This window comes from Bufo gargarizans, chromosome 2, assembly GCF_014858855.1.
Source record: "Bufo gargarizans isolate SCDJY-AF-19 chromosome 2, ASM1485885v1, whole genome shotgun sequence".
NCBI lineage: Eukaryota > Metazoa > Chordata > Amphibia > Anura > Bufonidae > Bufo > Bufo gargarizans.
Genome location: NC_058081.1, coordinates 70,130,974 through 70,148,852, shown reverse-complemented (window position 1 = coordinate 70,148,852; position 17,879 = coordinate 70,130,974). Strand labels below are relative to the sequence as shown.

Here is a 17,879-nt window from a genome sequence, read left to right as displayed (position 1 = left end):
AGCATGAAAATGCACGGTAAATGTCAAATTGCACATGTTGCAATTTAAAAACTCCTCGAAGAGTGGTATGGCCGCCACATCGCCCGACCATATAAACAGCAGGTCGTCGATGTAACGGCCATACCACTCCAGCGAGGATGCCTAGGGATTGGTCGGGTAGAATAAAAATGCCTGTTCCCACCAGGCGATATACACGTTGGCCAGGGAAGGGGAGAATTTAGCTCCCATGGAAACTCCCGATAATTGCAGGAAAAAACTTTGAACATAAAAAAATTGTGTTATAATAGAAAAAAAAACACATCGCACACGTAGCCCTGGAAAGGAATAGAAAAATCTGAGTACACAGCAAGAAACTAACTTAGTGCCTTAATGGCCAAATCATGTGGAATAACGGTGTAGAGGGAAGTCACGTCTGCAGTGATCCATGCAAAACGTGACTCCCACTTCAGGCTATAGAAAGCCTGTAAAACACTCCTTGTATCTTGCAGGAAACCTGGTATTTCCTGTACCAGTGGCTGAAGCAGAGATTCAACCCCGGCTGAGAGGTGTTACAAAAACGAGCCAATGCCCGACACAATAGGACGCATGGAAGGAGGAAAACCTCCCTTGTGTATCTTGGGAAGGGAGTGGAAAATGGGGATCACTGGAAATTGGACAAAAATAAAATCCCTTTGACGTTGATTCAAATAACCACTTTCCAAACCCTTCTCCAAGAGGCATTGTATTTGTTGCTGAAAGAGGGGAGTGGGATCACCTGGAAGCTCCTCATAAATAGAGTTATCTTCTAACATTAATACATTTTGTGATTTATAGATAGCTTTATCCAGGATGACCACCGCTCCCCCTTATCAGCCGATTTAATAGAAATGTCGGGCATTGACTCGAGTTCGGACAAGGCTTGTCGCTCTGTATATGACAGGTTGTTGAAAGCAGTTGCCCTAGGTGATTGAATATCCCCTTGTAGAGCAAATAGATCCCGTATAACTAATTCCTGATAATGGTCCAGGGCAGGAGTGCGTGAATGAATGGTATAAAACCCAGGATTATGAGTAGTGAACTTGTGTGCAAAATCACTGCCCGGATCAAAGTCAGGAATAGTACGGGATTGCTGTAAAAAAGATAAATTGGACAATTCTTGAAAAGAAAAAGAGGACACAGGTGAATGACATAACTCAACGAAACCATCTACACCAGCATCACACACAGGCAATGTAGACTCGTTGGGAGAGGGCTGGGGTGGAATCCTGGCAGTCCTCAAAATGTTTTTTCACAGTCAAACCCTGTGCAAATCTATTTAAATCAATAATGGTGCGGTAAATATCCGCCTGACAAGACGGGGAAAATGAAAGGCCCCTGGATAGAACATCTAGTTGTGACTGTGAAAAAACCTAATGTCACGGAATGTGTACAGGAAACAAGACAACACAAAATGAATATACGACTCACTGGATCCACAACTAAGGAACAAAAAGGGAGACCCCTGCATAAGACCTGGCTCTCTCCCTTACTGCTCAGCCTATGCGAAAATCCCAATGGTAGATGATCGCATATCCTCGTACCTCGACTGTATATCACCTGAACACCCTACAATAGTGAGGGGATACGACCACCGGCTCCCTACACTATATACGGAGGGAGTCAGGGTCACCTGGGATCCAGCAAACAGAAAAACACAAATGAATGCACAACACTTATCTTGTAGAAGACTGGGAAATTCAAGATTACAATCAACCATAATCGGAGGAGGAGGCAAAGACGAGGGTACAATGAGTTGGACATAAGATTTTAATAAGGACTTATGAAAAACATTATGGATCTTCCAAGTCTGAGGAAGATCAAGACGGTAGGCAACAGGATTGATGACAGACAAGATTTTGTAAAGCCCAATAAACTTAGGACCCAACTTCCAGGAAGGAACCTTCAATTTGATATTCTTAGTAGACAACCACACCAGATCACCAACATTCAGGTCCAGACCAGGCACACGTCTCTTATCTGCCACACGCTTATATCTCTCACTCATGCTCTTTAGATTATCTTGAATCTTTTGCCAAATAGATGACAAAGAGGAGGAGAATCTGTCCTCATCAGTAGAGTTGAGCGGACACCTGGATGTTCGGGTTCGAGAAGTTCGGCCGAACTTCCCGGAAATGTTCGGGTACGGGATCCGAACCCGATCCGAACTTCGTCCCGAACCCGAACCCCATTGAAGTCAATGGGGACCCGAACTTTTCGGCACTAAAAAGGCTGTAAAACAGCCCAGGAAAGGGCTAGAGGGCTGCAAAAGGCAGCAACGTGTAGGTAAATCCCCTGCAAACAAATGTGGATAGGGAAATGAAATAAAATTAAAATCAAATAAATAAAAATTAACCAAAATCAATTGGAGAGAGGTCCCATAGCAGAGAATCTGGCTTCACGTCACCCACCACTGGAACAGTCCATTCTCAGATATTTAGGCCCCGGCACCCAAGCAGAGGAGAGAGGTCCCGTAACAGAGAATCTGTCTTCGTGTCAGCAGAGAATCAGTCTGCATGTCATAGCAGAGAATCAGGCTTCACGTCAGCCACCACTGCAACAGTCCATTTTCATAAATTTAGGCCAAGCACCCAGGCAGAGGAGAGAGGTCCCGTAACAGACAATCTGGCTTCATGTCGGCAGAGAATCAGTCTGCATGTCCTAGCAGAGAATCAGGCTTCACGTCACCCACCACTGTAACAGTCCATTTTCATAAATTTAGGCCCAGCACCCAGGCAGAGGAGAGAGGTCCCGTAACAGAGGATCTGGCTTCATATCAGCAGAGAATCAGTCTGCATGTCCTAGCAGAGAATCAGGCTTCACGTCAGCCACCACTGCAACAGTCCATTGTCAGATATTTAGGCCCAGCACCCAGGCAGAGGAGAGAGGTCCCGTAACAGAGACTCTGGCTTCATGTCAGCAGAGAATCAGTCTGCATGTCATAGCAGAGAATCAGACTTCACGTCACCCACCACTGCATCAGTCCATTTTCATAAATTTAGGCCCAGCACCCAGGCAGAGGAGAGAGGTCCCGTAACAGACAATCTGGCTTCATGTCAGCAGAAAATTCAGTCTTCATATCATAGCAGAGAATCAGGCTTCACGTCAGCCACCACTGCAACAGTCCATTTTCATAAATTTAGGCCCAGCACCCAGGCAGAGGAGAGAGGTCCCGTAACAGACAATCTGGCTTCATGTCAGCAGAGAATTAGTCTGCATGTCATAGCAGAGAATCAGGCTTCACGTCACCCAACATTGGAACAGTCCATTGGCATATATTTAGGCCCAGCACACAGGCAGAGGAGAGAGGTCCCGTAACAGAGGATCTGTCTTCATTTCGGCAGAGAATCAGTCTGCATGTCATAGCAGAGAATCAGGCTTCACGTCAGCCACCAATGCAACAGTCCATTGTCAGATATTTAGGCCCAGCACCCAGGCAGAGGAGAGAGGTCCCATAACAGACAATCTGGCTTCATGTCAGCAGAGAATCAGTCTTGATATCATAGCAGAGAATCAGGCTTCACGTCAGCCACCACTGCAACAGTCCATTGTCAGATATTTAGGCCCAGCACCCAGGCAGAGGAGAGAGGTCCCGTAACAGAGGATCTGGCTTCATGTCAGCAGAGAATCAGTCTTCATATCATAGCAGAGAATCAGGCTTCACGTCAGCCACCAATGCAACAGTCCATTTTCATAAATTTAGGCCCAGCACCCAGGCAGAGGAGAGAGGTCCCGTAACAGAGGATCTGGCTTCATGTCAGCAGAGAATTAGTCTGCATGTCATAGCAGAAAATCAGGCTTCACGTCAGCCACCACTGCAACAGTCCATTGTCAGATATTTAGGCTCAGCACCCAGGCAGAGGAGAGAGGTCCCGTAACAGACAATCTGGCTTCATGTCAGCAGAGAATCAGTCTTCATATCATAGCAGAGAATCAGGCTTCACGTCAGCCACCAATGCAACAGTCCATTGTCAGATATTTAGGCCCAGCACCCAGGCAGAGGAGAGAGGTCCCATAACAGACAATCTGGCTTCATGTCAGCAGAGAATCAGTCTTCATATCATAGCAGAGAATCAGGCTTCACGTCAGCCACCAATGCAACAGTCCATTGTCAGATATTTAGGCCCAGCACCCAGGCAGAGGAGAGAGGTCCCATAACAGACAATCTGGCTTCATGTCAGCAGAGAATCAGTCTTCATATCATAGCAGAGAATCAGGCTTCACGTCAGCCACCAATGCAACAGTCCATTTTCATAAATTTAGGCCAAACACCCAGGCAGAGGAGAGATGTCCCGTAACAGACAATCTGGCTTCATGTCGGCAGAGAATCAGTCTGCATGTCCTAGCAGAGAATCAGGCTTCACGTCAGCCACCACTGCAACAGTCCATTGTCAGATATTTAGGCCCAGCACCCAGGCAGAGGAGAGAGGTCCCGGAACAGACAATCTGGCTTCATGTCAGCAGAGAATCAGTCTTCATATCATAGCAGAGAATCAGGCTTCACGTCAGCCACCAATGCAACAGTCCATTGTCAGATATTTAGGCCCAGCACCCAGGCAGAGGAGAGAGGTCCTGTAACAGATGATCTGGCTTCATGTCAGCAGAGAATTAGCCTGCATGTCATAGCAGAAAATCAGGCTTCACGTCAGCCACCACTGCAACAGTCCATTGTCAGATATTTAGGCCCAGCACCCAGGCAGAGGAGAGAGGTCCCGTAACAGAGGATCTGGCTTCATGTCAGCAGAGAATCAGTCTTCATATCATAGCAGAGAATCAGGCTTCACGTCAGCCACCAATGCAACAGTCCATTGGCATATATTTAGGCCCCGGCACCCAGACAGAGGAGAGGTTCATTCAACTTTGGGTAGCCTCGCAATATAATGGTAAAATGAAAATAAAAATAGGATTGAATGAGGAAGTGCCCTGTCTAATCTGGACAAGGGACGGACAGGTCCTGTGGGATCCATGCCTGGTTCATTTTTATGAACGTCAGCTTGTCCACATTGGCTGTAGACAGGCGGCTACGTTTGTCTGTAATGACGCCCCCTGCCGTGCTGAATACACGTTCAGACAAAACGCTGGCCGGCGGGCAGGCCAGCACCTCCAAGGCATAAAAGGCTAGCTCTGGCCACGTGGACAATTTAGAGACCCAAAAGTTGAATGGGGCCAAACCATCAGTCAGTACGTGGAGGGGTGTGCACACGTACTGTTCCACCATGTTAGTGAAATGTTGCCTCCTGCTAATACGTTGCGTATCAGGTGGTGGTGCAGTTAGCTGTGGCGTGTTGACAAAACTTTTCCACATCTCTGCCATGCTAACCCTGCCCTCAGAGGAGCTGGCCATCACACAGCTGCCTTGGCGACCTTTTGCTCCTCCTCTGCCTTGGCCTTGGGCTTCCACTTGTTCCCCTGTGACATTTGGGAATGCTCTAAGTAGCGCATCTACCAACGTGCGCTTGTACTCGCGCATCTTCCTATCACGCTCCAGTGCAGGAAGTAAGGTGGGCACATTGTCTTTGTAGCGTGGATCCAGCAGGGTGGCAACCCAGTAGTCCGCACACGTTAAAATGTGGGCAACTCTGCTGTCGTTGCGCAGGCACTGCAGCATGTAGTCGCTCATGTGTGCCAGGCTGCCCAGGGGTAAGGACAAGCTGTCCTCTGTGGGAGGCGTATCGTCATCGTCCTGCCTTTCCCCCCAGCCACGCACCAGTGATGGGCCCGAGCTGCGTTGGGTGCCACCTCGCTGTGACCATGCTTCATCCTCATCCTCCTCCACCTCCTCCTCATCCTCGTCCTCCAGTAGTGGGCCCTGGCTGGCCACATTTGTACCTGGCCTCTGCTGTTGCAAAAAACCTCCCTCTGAGTCACTTCGAAGAGACTGGCCTGAAAGTGCTAAAAATGACCCCTCTTCCTCCTCCTCCTCCTCCTGGGCCACCTCCTCTTCCATCATCGCCCTAAGTGTTTTCTCAAGGAGACATAGAAGTGGTATTGTAACGCTGATAACGGCGTCATCACCACTGGCCATGTTGGTGGAGTACTCGAAACAGCGCAACAGGGCACACAGGTCTCGCATGGAGGCCCAGTCATTGGTGGTGAAGTGGTGCTGTTCCGCAGTGCGACTGACCCGTGCGTGCTGCAGCTGAAACTCCACTATGGCCTGCTGCTGCTCGCACAGTCTGTCCAGCATGTGTAAGGTGGAGTTCCACCTGGTGGGCACGTCGCATATGAGGCGGTGAGCGTGAAGGCTGAAGTTATGCTGTAGCGCAGACAGGCGAGCAGCGGCAGGATGTGAACGCCGGAAGCGCGAACAGCCGGCCCGCACTTTATGCAGCAGCTCTGACATGTCGGGGTAGTTGTGAATGAACTTCTGCACCACCAAATTCAGCACATGCGCCAGGCAAGGGATGTGCGTCAAACCGGCTAGTCCCAGAGCTGCAACGAGATTTCGCCCATTATCGCACACCACCAGGCCGGGCTTGAGGCTCACCGGCAGCAACCACTCGTCGGTCTGTTGTTCTATACCCCGCCACAACTCCTGTGCGGTGTGGGGCCTGTCCCCCAAACATATGAGTTTTAGAATGGCCTGCTGACGTTTACCCTGGGCTGTGCTGAAGTTGGTGGTGAAGGTGTGTGGCTGACTGGATGAGCAGGTGGAAGAAGAGGAGGAGGAAGCCGAGAAGGAGGAGGTGGCAACAGGAGGCAAAGAATGTTGCCCTGCGATCCTTGGCGGCGGAAGGACGTGCGCCAAACAACTCTCCGCCTGGGGCCCAGCTGCCACTACATTTACCCAGTGTGCAGTTAGGGAGATATAGCGTCCCTGGCCGTGCTTACTGGTCCACGTATCTGTGGTTAGGTGGACCTTGCTACAGATGGCGTTGCGCAGTGCACACTTGATTTTATCGGATACTGGCTCTCTTGGAGAAGTAGTGGCGGCTGGGAACAACATACTGTGGGACAGCAAGCGACATGAGCTGTTTGAAGCTGTCTGTGTCCACCAGCCTAAATGACAGCATTTCATAGGCCAGTAGTTTAGAAATGCTGGCATTCAGGGCCAGGGATCGAGGGTGGCTAGGTGGGAATTTACGCTTTCTCTCAAATGTTTGTGAGATGGAGAGCTGAACGCTGCCGTGTGACATGGTTGAGACGCTTGGTGACGGAGGTGGTGGTGGTGTTGGTGGTACATCCCCTGTTTGCTGGGCGGCAGGTGCCAATGTTCCTCCAGAGGCGGAGGAAGAGGCCGAGGCGGCAGCAGCAGAAGAGACCGAGGCGGCAGCAGCAGAAGAGGTAGCAGGGGGAGCCTGAGTGACTTCCTTGGTTTTAAGGTGTTTACTCCACTGCAGTTCATGCTTTGCATGCAGATGCCTGGTCATGCAGGTTGTGCTCAGGTTCAGAACGTTAATGCCTTGCTTCAGGCTCTGATGGCACAGCGTGCAAACCACTCGGGTCTTGTCGTCAGCACATTGTTTGAAGAAGTGCCATGCCATGGAACTCCTTGAAGCTGCCTTTGGGGTGCTCGGTCCCAGATGGCGGCGGTCAGTAGCAGGCGGAGTCTCTTGGCGGCGGGTGTTCTGCTTTTGCCCACTGCTCCCTCTTTTGCTACGCTGTTGGCTTGGTCTCACCACTGCCTCTTCCTCCGAACTGTGAAAGTCAGTGGCACGACCTTCATTCCATGTGGGGTCTAGGACCTCATCGTCCCCTGCATCGTCTTCCACCCAGTCTTGATCCCTGACCTCCTGTTCAGTCTGCACACTGCAGAAAGACGCAGCAGTTGGCACCTGTGTTTCGTCATCATCAGAGACATGCTGAGGTGGTATTCCCATGTCCTCATCATCAGGAAACATAAGTGGTTGTGCGTCAGTGCAGTCTATGTCTTCCACCGCTGGGGAAGGGCTAGGTGGATGCCCTTGGGAAACCCTGCCAGCAGAGTCTTCAAACAGCATAAGAGACTGCTGCATAACTTGAGGCTCAGACAGTTTCCCTGGTATGCATGGGGGTGATGTGACAGACTGATGGGGTTGGTTTTCAGGCGCCATCTGTGCGCTGTCTGCAGAAGACTGGGTGGGAGATAATGTGAACGTGCTGGATCCACTGTCGGCCACCTAATTGACTAATGCCTGTACCTGCTCAGGCCTTACCATCCTTAGAACGGCATTGGACCCCACCATATATCGCTGTAAATTCTGGCGGGTACTGGGACCTGAGGTAGTTGGTACACTAGGACGTGTGGATGTGGCAGAACGGCCACGTCCTCTCCCAGCACCAGAGGGTCCACTAACACCACCACGACCATGTCCACGTCCGCGTCCCTTACTAGATGTTTTCCTCATTGTTATCGTTCACCACAACAACAAAAATATTATTTGGCCCAATGTATTGTATTCAAATTCAGCTGAATATAAATTTGAGGCCTAGTATTTAGGCGCTGGGTGACCGGTATAGATTTACTAACAGAATTAGACTTGGAAATGCACAGTAGCGTGTGTGTGAAGTTATTCTGAATGACCCTATGTGCACCTTGAATATTATATACTCTTTTAGGGATAGATTTCAAATAGCTCTGATACAGCAGAAACCACTAAATTATGAAATTGCTAAATTGGGAATTGTATTTCAACCCAGAACAAAAAATGTGCTTTGACAGACACTAAATAACTTGCACAGCCACAACAGTACAGCGGTAACGACAGATTTAGCGGGATATAAATTTGAGGCCTAGTATTTAGGCGCTGGGTGAAAGGTATGGGTTTAGTGACAGAATTAGACTGGGATATGGCCAAAAAATAACCACACTATTGCTGGTTAAATGCACTTGGTGTGACAGCTTGACCAACCACACTACTGAGGGTTAAATGCACTTGGTGACGGGCGCAGCTTGCCCCTGATGTAGTATATGGCCAAAAAATTAACAGACTATTGCTGGTTAAATGCACTTGGTGTGACAGCTTGACCAACCACACTACTGAGGGTTAAATGCACTTGGTGACGGGTGCAGCTTGCCCCTGATGTAGTATATGGCCAAAAAATTAATAGACTATTGCTGGTTAAATACACTTGGTGTGACAGCTTCACCCTGATGTAGGCTTTAGCCAAAAAACAACCACACCATTGAGGGTTAAATGCACTTGGTGACGGGCGCAGCTTGCCCCTGATGTAGTATATGGCCAAAAAATGAACAGACTATTGCTGGTTAAATGCACTTGGTGTGACAGCTTGACCAACCGCACTACTGAGGGTTAAATGCACTTGGTGACGGGCGCAGCTTGCCCCTGATGTAGTATATGGCCAAAAAATGAACAGACTATTGCTGGTTAAATGCACTTGGTGTGACAGCTTCACCCTGATGTAGGCTTTAGCCAAAAAACAACCACACCATTGAGGGTTAAATGCACTTGGTGGCAGCTTGTGCTGGCGCACCACAAGACACAAAATGGCCGCCGATCACCCCAGAAAAAAGTGACTGACAAACGGTCTGGGCAGCCTAAAAACAGTGAGCAATTGAATTTCAGCAGCTCAATGATGCACAGCTGCAGATCGATCGATTAATCAAGTCCTTTGGAGGAGTTAATCACTGCCTAATCTCGCCCTACTGTCGCAGCCGCAACCTCTCCCTACGCTAATCAGAGCAGAGTGACGGGCGGCGCTATGTGACTCCAGCTTAAATAGAGGCTGGGTCACATGGTGCTCTGGCCAATCACAGCCATGCCAATAGTAGGCATGGCTGTGATGGCCTCTTGGGGCAAGTAGTATGACGCTTGTTGATTGGCTGCTTTGCAGCCTTTCAAAAAGCGCCAAGAAAGCATCACAAAAGCGCCAAGAAAGCGACGAACACCGAACCCGAACCCGGACTTTTACGAAAATGTCCGGGTTCGGGTCCGTGTCACGGACACCCCAAAATTCGGTACGAACCCGAACTATACAGTTCGAGTTCGCTCATCCCTGGTGCTGAGCTGTGATATCAAGCACATCCTCTATACAATGTACGGCGCTGTGCTCGGTGAGCTGAGAGAATGCCGCGCACTAGTGCAAGCGCCAGTGCATTCTCAAACAGCTGATCGGTGGGGGTCCCAGGTGACGGACCCCACACCAATCAGATACTGATGACCTATCCAGAGGTTACGGTTGTTACTGTACAATCTTATGCAATATTTAGCATTTAACCAGAGGAGAACATTTTAGTCTTGGAGTACGTTCACATGAGGGATTTAGAAAACACGCTGGAATCCACACTGATTTTCTGTGCGTTTTTTGGAGCATTTTTTTCCACTTCCCATTGATTTCAATGGGAGAATTAGCGTGGATTCTGTGCCAAGATAGAGGTTGCTGCTTCTTTTTTCTACTCAATTTTTTTTCAGAGTGAAAAAAGCAAGTTCTTTTAATGGGAGGCTTTTTAGAGGAATTTATTGGCGCTGCAAATGCATGAAAAGCAGCGCCAAAAAAGTCATGTGAATGGGCCCTAATTTTTTTTTTTTGTACGACCTCATTGCACACCATGTTGTATACCCCTATTGCCCACCATGTTGTACACCCCTATTGCCCACCATGTTGTACACCCCTATTGCCCACCACGTTGTACACCCCTATTTCCCACCATGTTGTACACCCCTATTGCCCACCATGTTGTACACCCCTATTGCCCACCATGTTGTACACCCCTATTGCCCACCATGTTGTACACCCCTATTGCCCACCATGTTGTACACCCCTATTGCCCACCATGTTGTACACCCCTATTGCCCACCATGTTGTACACCCCTATTGCCCACCATGTTGTACACCCCTATTGCCCACCATGTTGTACACCCCTATTGCCCACCATGTGGTACACCCCTATTGCACACCATGTTGTACACCCCTATTGCCCACCATGTTGTACACCCCTATTGCCCACCATGTTGTACACCCCTATTGCCCACCATGTTGTACACCCCTATTGCCCACCATGTTGTACACCCCTATTGCCCACCATGTTGTACACCCCTATTGCACACCATGTTGTACACCCCTATTGCACACCATGTTGCTGGCCACATAATGCTGTCTGGGGTGTCATGGCTTGCACAGACTATTTCTTAAGAGAAAAATACATCTTAGGGCGGGAGCGCATATGCGTTCGTAATTCCGTTATAATGTTCTGTTATAGCAGAGTTATAACGCAATATAACAGACTTTAAGGACGGAATGCAAAATGGAGCCGTTTAGAGGCATTCCGTTTTGCTCTGTCCTAATATATTTCTATGGGCACTGTAGGAAGGTGCAAGGGTCCGTCATTCACGGAAGGTACGTGTCACCGAGGTTCCTGGCCTCGGTGAGATAAGAACAGGTCATTTTGTGTGTCAGACGCAGCTAGTGCTCGCTGACACTGTTTTATCTTAGTGTGGCTGTAAAGCCGATCCGGGCCGGTTCTTATTGGGAGCAGCCAAAGAGCAGGATGGGTGGCTGTCCCCCACGTCCAGGCCAGGTTTTGGGCTGGGGTTTAAAATCCCAGCCAGCAGCTCAGCTTGAGGTGGAATGAACCTCCAGGTAAGGCTACTTTCACACTAGCGTTCGGAGCGGGTCCGTCTGATGTTTCATCAGACGGATCCGCTCCTATAATGCAGACGTTTGCATCCGTTCAGAATGGATCCGTCTGCATTATAACTTAGAACATTTTCTAAGTGTGAAAGTAGCCTGAGCGGAACCGTTCAGACTTTACATTGAAAGTCAATGGGGGACGGATCCGCTTGAAGATTGAGCCATATGGTGTCATCTTCAAGCGGATCCGTCCCCATTGACTTCCATTATAAGTCTGGACGCATCCGCTCACCTCCGCACGGCCAGGCGGACACCCGAACACTGCAAGCAGCGTTCAGGTGTCCGCTCACTGAGCGGAGCGGAGGCTGAGCGCTGGCAGACGGATGCATTCTCAGTGGATCCGCCTCCACTGAGAATGCATTAGGGCCAGACGGCTGCGTTCAGGGCCGCTTGTGAGCCCCTTCAAACGGAGCTCACGAGCGGACACCTGAACGCAAGTGTGAAAGGAGCCTAAGAGTGGAGCTGAGGAGTTCTGCCATACTGCAAGGCTGGTGGCCAGGCGCCCTAAGGCCTGCTGTGGACTGCCAGGTGACGTGTTTTTAAGTTCTGTAGACTTTTGCTGTGTGAATTAATACCAGGATTCTTGCGGTGTAAATGAACACCAGGGCCCTGCCATGTATTGTGTTTCTTTTCTGCCTTTCTGTGTGAATAAACACTGACTTTTGCTTTTCAACTGTGGTTTTGCCTCTGTATTGCGTCCGCTTACCCTGCCTACCAGAGCGAATCCCTACAGCACAAGTAACAGTTACGTTTTGTTCCGTTATGTATGTATGGCAGGACTTTTTTTTTCCCCCATCATACATATCAGAACCATTATTTGTATCCATAGAAATGTATTAGGATGGAGCAAAACGGAATGCCTCTAAAGGGTTCTGTTTTGATTCCGTCCTTAACCCCTTCCTGACTGCCCACTGTGTATACATCCTATCTGCACATGCCCCGGGCAGATAGCACGTATATAGACATGCAGGCAGCTCTTTAATCCCAGCACTGATCAGCAATCTAGCAGGAGCAGGTCGGGTCCCGGCTGACAGACACAGCAGGGACCCTGAGGAGAAGACCGGAGCGGTTTATTACCGCGTCTGCCTTCTCCTGTGCCGGCAGCAAATCTCTGTAAAAAATAAAATAAAAATGCAGTCACTAACAGAAACCGTCACCATATTCGCCCGTTCTCTCAAACCTATACATGTTATGTATGAAAACGATCACAAAATAGGGAACTCATTGCAATAATTAAATTTTTGTGTCATTTTTAGGGTCCATTCACACATCCGTGTGTGTTTTGCGGATCCGCAAAACACGGACAGCGGCAATGCGCATCCCTCATTTTGCGGACCACACATTGCCGGCACTAATAGAATATGCCTATTCTTGTCCGCAATTGCAGACAAGAATAGGACATGTTCTATTTTTTTGGGGGAACGGAATTGTGGACCCGGAAGACAATAGAAATGAATGGGTCCGCAATTCCGTATAGAAATGAATGGATCCGCAATTCCGTTCCGCAAAATGCGGAACAAAATTGCGGATGTGTGAACGGAGCCTTAATATATAAGAAAAAAAAAATTGGAGTTTTCCTCCAAATTAAGGGCTCGTGCACATGTCCGCGACCCCCATCCAATGGTCCGCACCGCAAAAAAGTAGTGCATGCACTACTTTTTTGCAGTGCGGAGGCACGGCCAGAAAGACCATGGAAGCACTCTGTAGTGCTTCAGTGGGGTTCCGATCCGTGCTGCCGCACCGCATCTCTGGGTTTTCGGACCCATTGAAGTGAAAGGGTCCGCATCAGTGATGCGGGGTGCACACGGGCGTGTGCATGAGCCCTAAACTTAAAAAAAGGAAAAAGAATTTCTAAAAATTATTTTGGTACTCAAATAAATAAATAAATTTGTTGAAAGTGGCATTTTAAAAAGTCGCAAACACAGGCTGGGGTGCCCCTAGCCTTTCTGCTGCCTGAGGAGAAAACTGAAACGGCGCCCCCCCATGCCAATTTCTTAACCTAATCCCTTTGCCACAATGAAAGCGCTCATTGCCCATGGCCCGTCTGCTGCCCCCATCTTGCCCCTACCAGGTGCTGCCTGAGGCGATTGCCTCAGCAGGCCTCATTGGTGGTGCACCCCTGAACACAGGGTTTGCAGCTTTTTTTTTCGGTCAGAAAACTGAATGATAAATCTCCCTCTTTAATATATATGGAGGACGGCGAAAGTCAGACAGATGAGGATTTATGAAGATACAACAAAAAAGAAGCTCACCAACACTTTGAGCTGCTTGTCTGGGTTAGGTTTATATGATAGATACAGGTCCTGGTCTTTGACTTGTAGGGTGATAACACACCTGTTTTCTCTTGTTTCGTGGAAAGTGATCTTGAATTTTGGTGCTAGGATAGTAAATGTAGAAAATGTTTGTACCGTGTAAACAGTATGAAAATATGGATTGCGATAATAGTATCATACATAAATGTGCAATTCTAAAAAAATAACATGATTTGATTATCTAGGAAAGTGGCATCATAGATTACACCAAGGTGCTGACTGCAGTCTCTGATCGGGTCACTGGGTCCTCTAATCAAGGAGGGAAGATCCCTTTGATCATGCTGTGGTCACAAACTGTGGCACTCAAAGGGTTATATGGCTGGGATCAGAGCTTCCCCGATCGCAACCATAATCGGGTGTATGCTCTAAGATCAGGAACTGTTAGTAACAGCTCGTCATTAGAGTAGGTACCTGCACCACTAACCATCAAAAGACAGCCTGCGGTTGCTAAAAAGGACCTTTCACCTCTCCTGACATGCCTATTTTAATAGCTTCATGCATTCCCCATGTAATAACAATTCTGGAGCATCTATTCTTATGGCTCTATGTTGTGCCATTCTTTTATTCTACCTGCTAGAAGTTATGAATAAATTGCTAGCAGTCTGCAGTAAGGGTACAGAGGGGTGGTAACCAGTTGGGGGTGTGTCCCTGCATAGTCTAACTATCCAATCAATACTGCCATTTTCAGATTGTGCAGGGACACACCCCTTTTGTGGCAGGCGCAGCACTATGAAGTGCCTTTTGCGCTGTGGCATTAGAAAATTTCGGATATCTATGACTTTTTTGTCTAACTAGCCTGTCTATTACTCTGTAATTCCTCTAGCGACGTTCTAGAGCACACCAAGTTCTTGAAATAACTTCTTTATTAACTTCACCTTTTCTTCATATATAACACTGTCGTCTCCGCAGCAGATAGTCCATGTACAAAACATGTGTTGAATAAAGTATCACAAATGGCGGTATGCATAAGATGGTGGTTCAACTGTTCAATCTTGTCATTCCACATAAAATGGTGGATATATTTCTCTCTTCAGTATCTGTACTCTCACTTTTAGTTATTTAAGCACATGATCTCTCTGAGAGGCATATCTGAGGTCTAACTGATAGTTCAGTTGCTCAACTTGGTTTGCAGTTTGCAGTAACTATTTGCAGATTGGTTGAGTAGGATCTGGTATGGTTGTATGCAATTTGGATTGAAATATGGAATTTGAATTTGTATGGAATTTGGTCGCAATTTGTAATTTGGTGGAACTGTAAGTAAACACACATATAACTGGTTCAGTATACAGTTCTAATCACAATACTAACCATAGGCAAGCACAATGGGTGTGCCTGGGCACACCCTAATCAAACCTGCTGGCCGGTGAATACTAATGAAGCGCTTCCATTTTGGAAGCGCTCATTAGTACCAGAGGACCAGGAAGCGGTGAATGCTATATACTTACCACTTCCTGGTCCTCGGCTGTCAGCTGTGCAGGGCTGCGCACAGTGTGAGGCGCTTTGTGACGTCACCCTGTGCGCGCCAGTTCAGAGCACAGCCGAACGCAGGAGGAAGAGGATAGCGGGCGGTGAGGAGCAGCGGCGTCCAAGAGCAGAGAGGTAAGTGTTTATTTTATTTTATGGGGGCATAATGGAGGCTAATGAGAGGCATATGAGGCATAATGGGGCTAATGAGAGGCATAATGGGGCTAATGAGAGGCATAATAGGGGCTAATGAGAGGCATAAGGGCTGATACTGTACTAAATGCCTATTTTGGCCTCTCTACTTCCATAAAACACAGCTCTTTGTGGAGTGAATGTCTGTTCAGCTCCTCTCCTTTAGTGTAATGATTCTAGCAGCTCCTGCTAGGGGAATTTCCCACACAGGCTGTGTGTGAGGCTGGCTGTGATTGGTCAAAACGCCTGCTATGTGTGAGGCTGGCTGTGATTGGTCAAAACGCCTGCCCAGCAACAACAGTTTAACTCTATGATTTCTGTTGTGTCTGCTGTGTCATTGAGCTTACCTACATTCATATAATGAATCTTAAAGGCATATTAACTTTTCTGCTTCTGTGAACACAAAATATAACTATTACATGACATCCAAAAAATGAAGTTACAGTAAATAACTCTGCTTTTGTCTTTAACACACTTACATAGGAACTGTATTAAGGTTATTGGCAGGTCTAGCTGTATAAACATATAAGCTATATTAGCAACCTAGGACAGGTCTTAGCTGGCCAGTTACACCCCTAACTTGTTTCTTCCCCTCTGTACCCTTACTGCAGACTGCTAGCAATTCATCCAGTAATAAAAAAATGCCACAACATAGAGACATAAGAATAGATGCTCCAGGCTTATTACATGGGGAATGCATGAAGCTATTAAAACATGTAGTTCAGGACTCTCAGGAGTGGTAAAAGGTCCTCTCTAAGGAATTAAAAGGCTCATAGTGGCATAAAAAAAGGCGCACCTCTAGTATCCCCAGCTGCTCACGTTCCGTCACTCTCTAGGTTCTCTTTGGTTTCTGTTTCCTATTACCTCTCGACAAACAGGAAATGCCGGCTCAGCCAATCACAGGCATTTCCTGTGTGTTGAGAGGGACCAAGAAGCAGAGACCATCAGGGATCTAGGGAGTGACGGAACAGGAGCAGCAGAGGATCGATGGAGGCGAGTATGACTTATTATATTTTACACCTTCTACAAAACAGTAAGGCTGGGAAATAGCACTGATGACCTAGAAAAATATTCAATTGCCACTGTAAAGGCTTAAAGGGGTTATCCCACATTTGCGTTTTTAAACTTACCTGCTGCCACCGCGCGTTCACTTCCTGGATTCTGGCTGGGGGCGGGCTTCATCTTGATTGAAGTCTTCTCCTGGCCGTGCCGCGCGCTGGACTGAACGCGCACGCCGCCGCGCATGCGCAATGGTGACTTATTTCTGCCCAGTATAGTACAGAGCCGGCATGTGTGTTCGCGGCTCTGTACTATTCTGGCTGGGAAGAAGTCACCGTCGCGCATGCGCGGCAGCGTGCGCGTTCAGAACAGCAAGCGGCCCGGCCGGGAGAAAAGAAGAAGTCTTCTGGGCAAGCGCGACCGGGATTTTGGAGAAGAGCGGTGGTCGTAACCAGGGGAGACCGAGTCACAACAATAAGGTAAGTGGGGATGAATTTTATCCTAATCGGTGGGAATTTGTTAATAAAGTATATTTACAAAAATGATCCCTGTCAAATCATTAACAGATTTAACAGTGATCATTATGATGGGATAACCCCTTTAAAAAAGACAAGCAGTCCATACCTGTGTTAGATTGCTGCATCCACTTTGCCCGCACACTTTCACCACTTATGACAAAATATTTATCTGAAGTATCTTGAATGGAGGTGGCATCATTTGGGAAACGTTCAAAGAAACTGCCATCTTCAATGTAAGTGATATCTGAAAACAAACACACGTGATCATGACTTTGTCGAATGTTACAGGCTGGGCCGCCATCAGAAATATTGGGGCCCCATACAGTAAACTTGGTGATGGCCCTATAGGTTAACGTTTTAAGGTCCATTTACATGGGCTGAATGAATGTTCCGACAAATGCTCATGCCCCATGTGAACACAGTCAGCGCTCATTGGTTGACTGATCGGATCTTTAATGTGGCCCAAAAAATGCCCACTTGTTAATGCAAACTGTATGGGGTCAAATTTTTGTATTACTAGGCGCCTAGCTCGATGTCAAAATGCCTGCCCCCCTTACCAGCTATCCTGAGCTCAGCCCTTTCTGCTAGGTCCAGCATTGCTGCCCAGAAGGTCTTTCTTTTGCACCTCTCATGCCAGGAAAGTTCTACGTCATGGTATCTCCGGGGTCAAGAGAAGCAGACACTGACTATCCTCTAAGGGCTCATGCACACAAACGTATTTTCTTTCCTTTTCCATTTTTTTTGCGGACCGTATGCGGAACCAATCATTTCAAAGGGTCTGCAAAAACAACGGAAGGTACGTTTCCGT

The 17,879-nt window shown here is 47.9% G+C and overlaps 1 protein-coding gene across 1 annotated transcript in view; it reads right to left on the bottom strand.

Moving 5' to 3' along the window:
* LOC122927371 overlaps positions 1 to 17,879 on the bottom strand; it is a 37,864-nt gene that overhangs the window by 10,231 nt on the left and 9,754 nt on the right. The window contains exons 3-4 of the mRNA XM_044279161.1: positions 17,178 to 17,315; positions 13,839 to 13,963 (exon numbers count right to left, since the gene is read on the bottom strand). Of these exons, the coding sequence (XP_044135096.1) occupies positions 13,839 to 13,963; positions 17,178 to 17,315 (263 nt within the window). The remainder of the gene's footprint in view (positions 1 to 13,838; positions 13,964 to 17,177; positions 17,316 to 17,879) is intronic.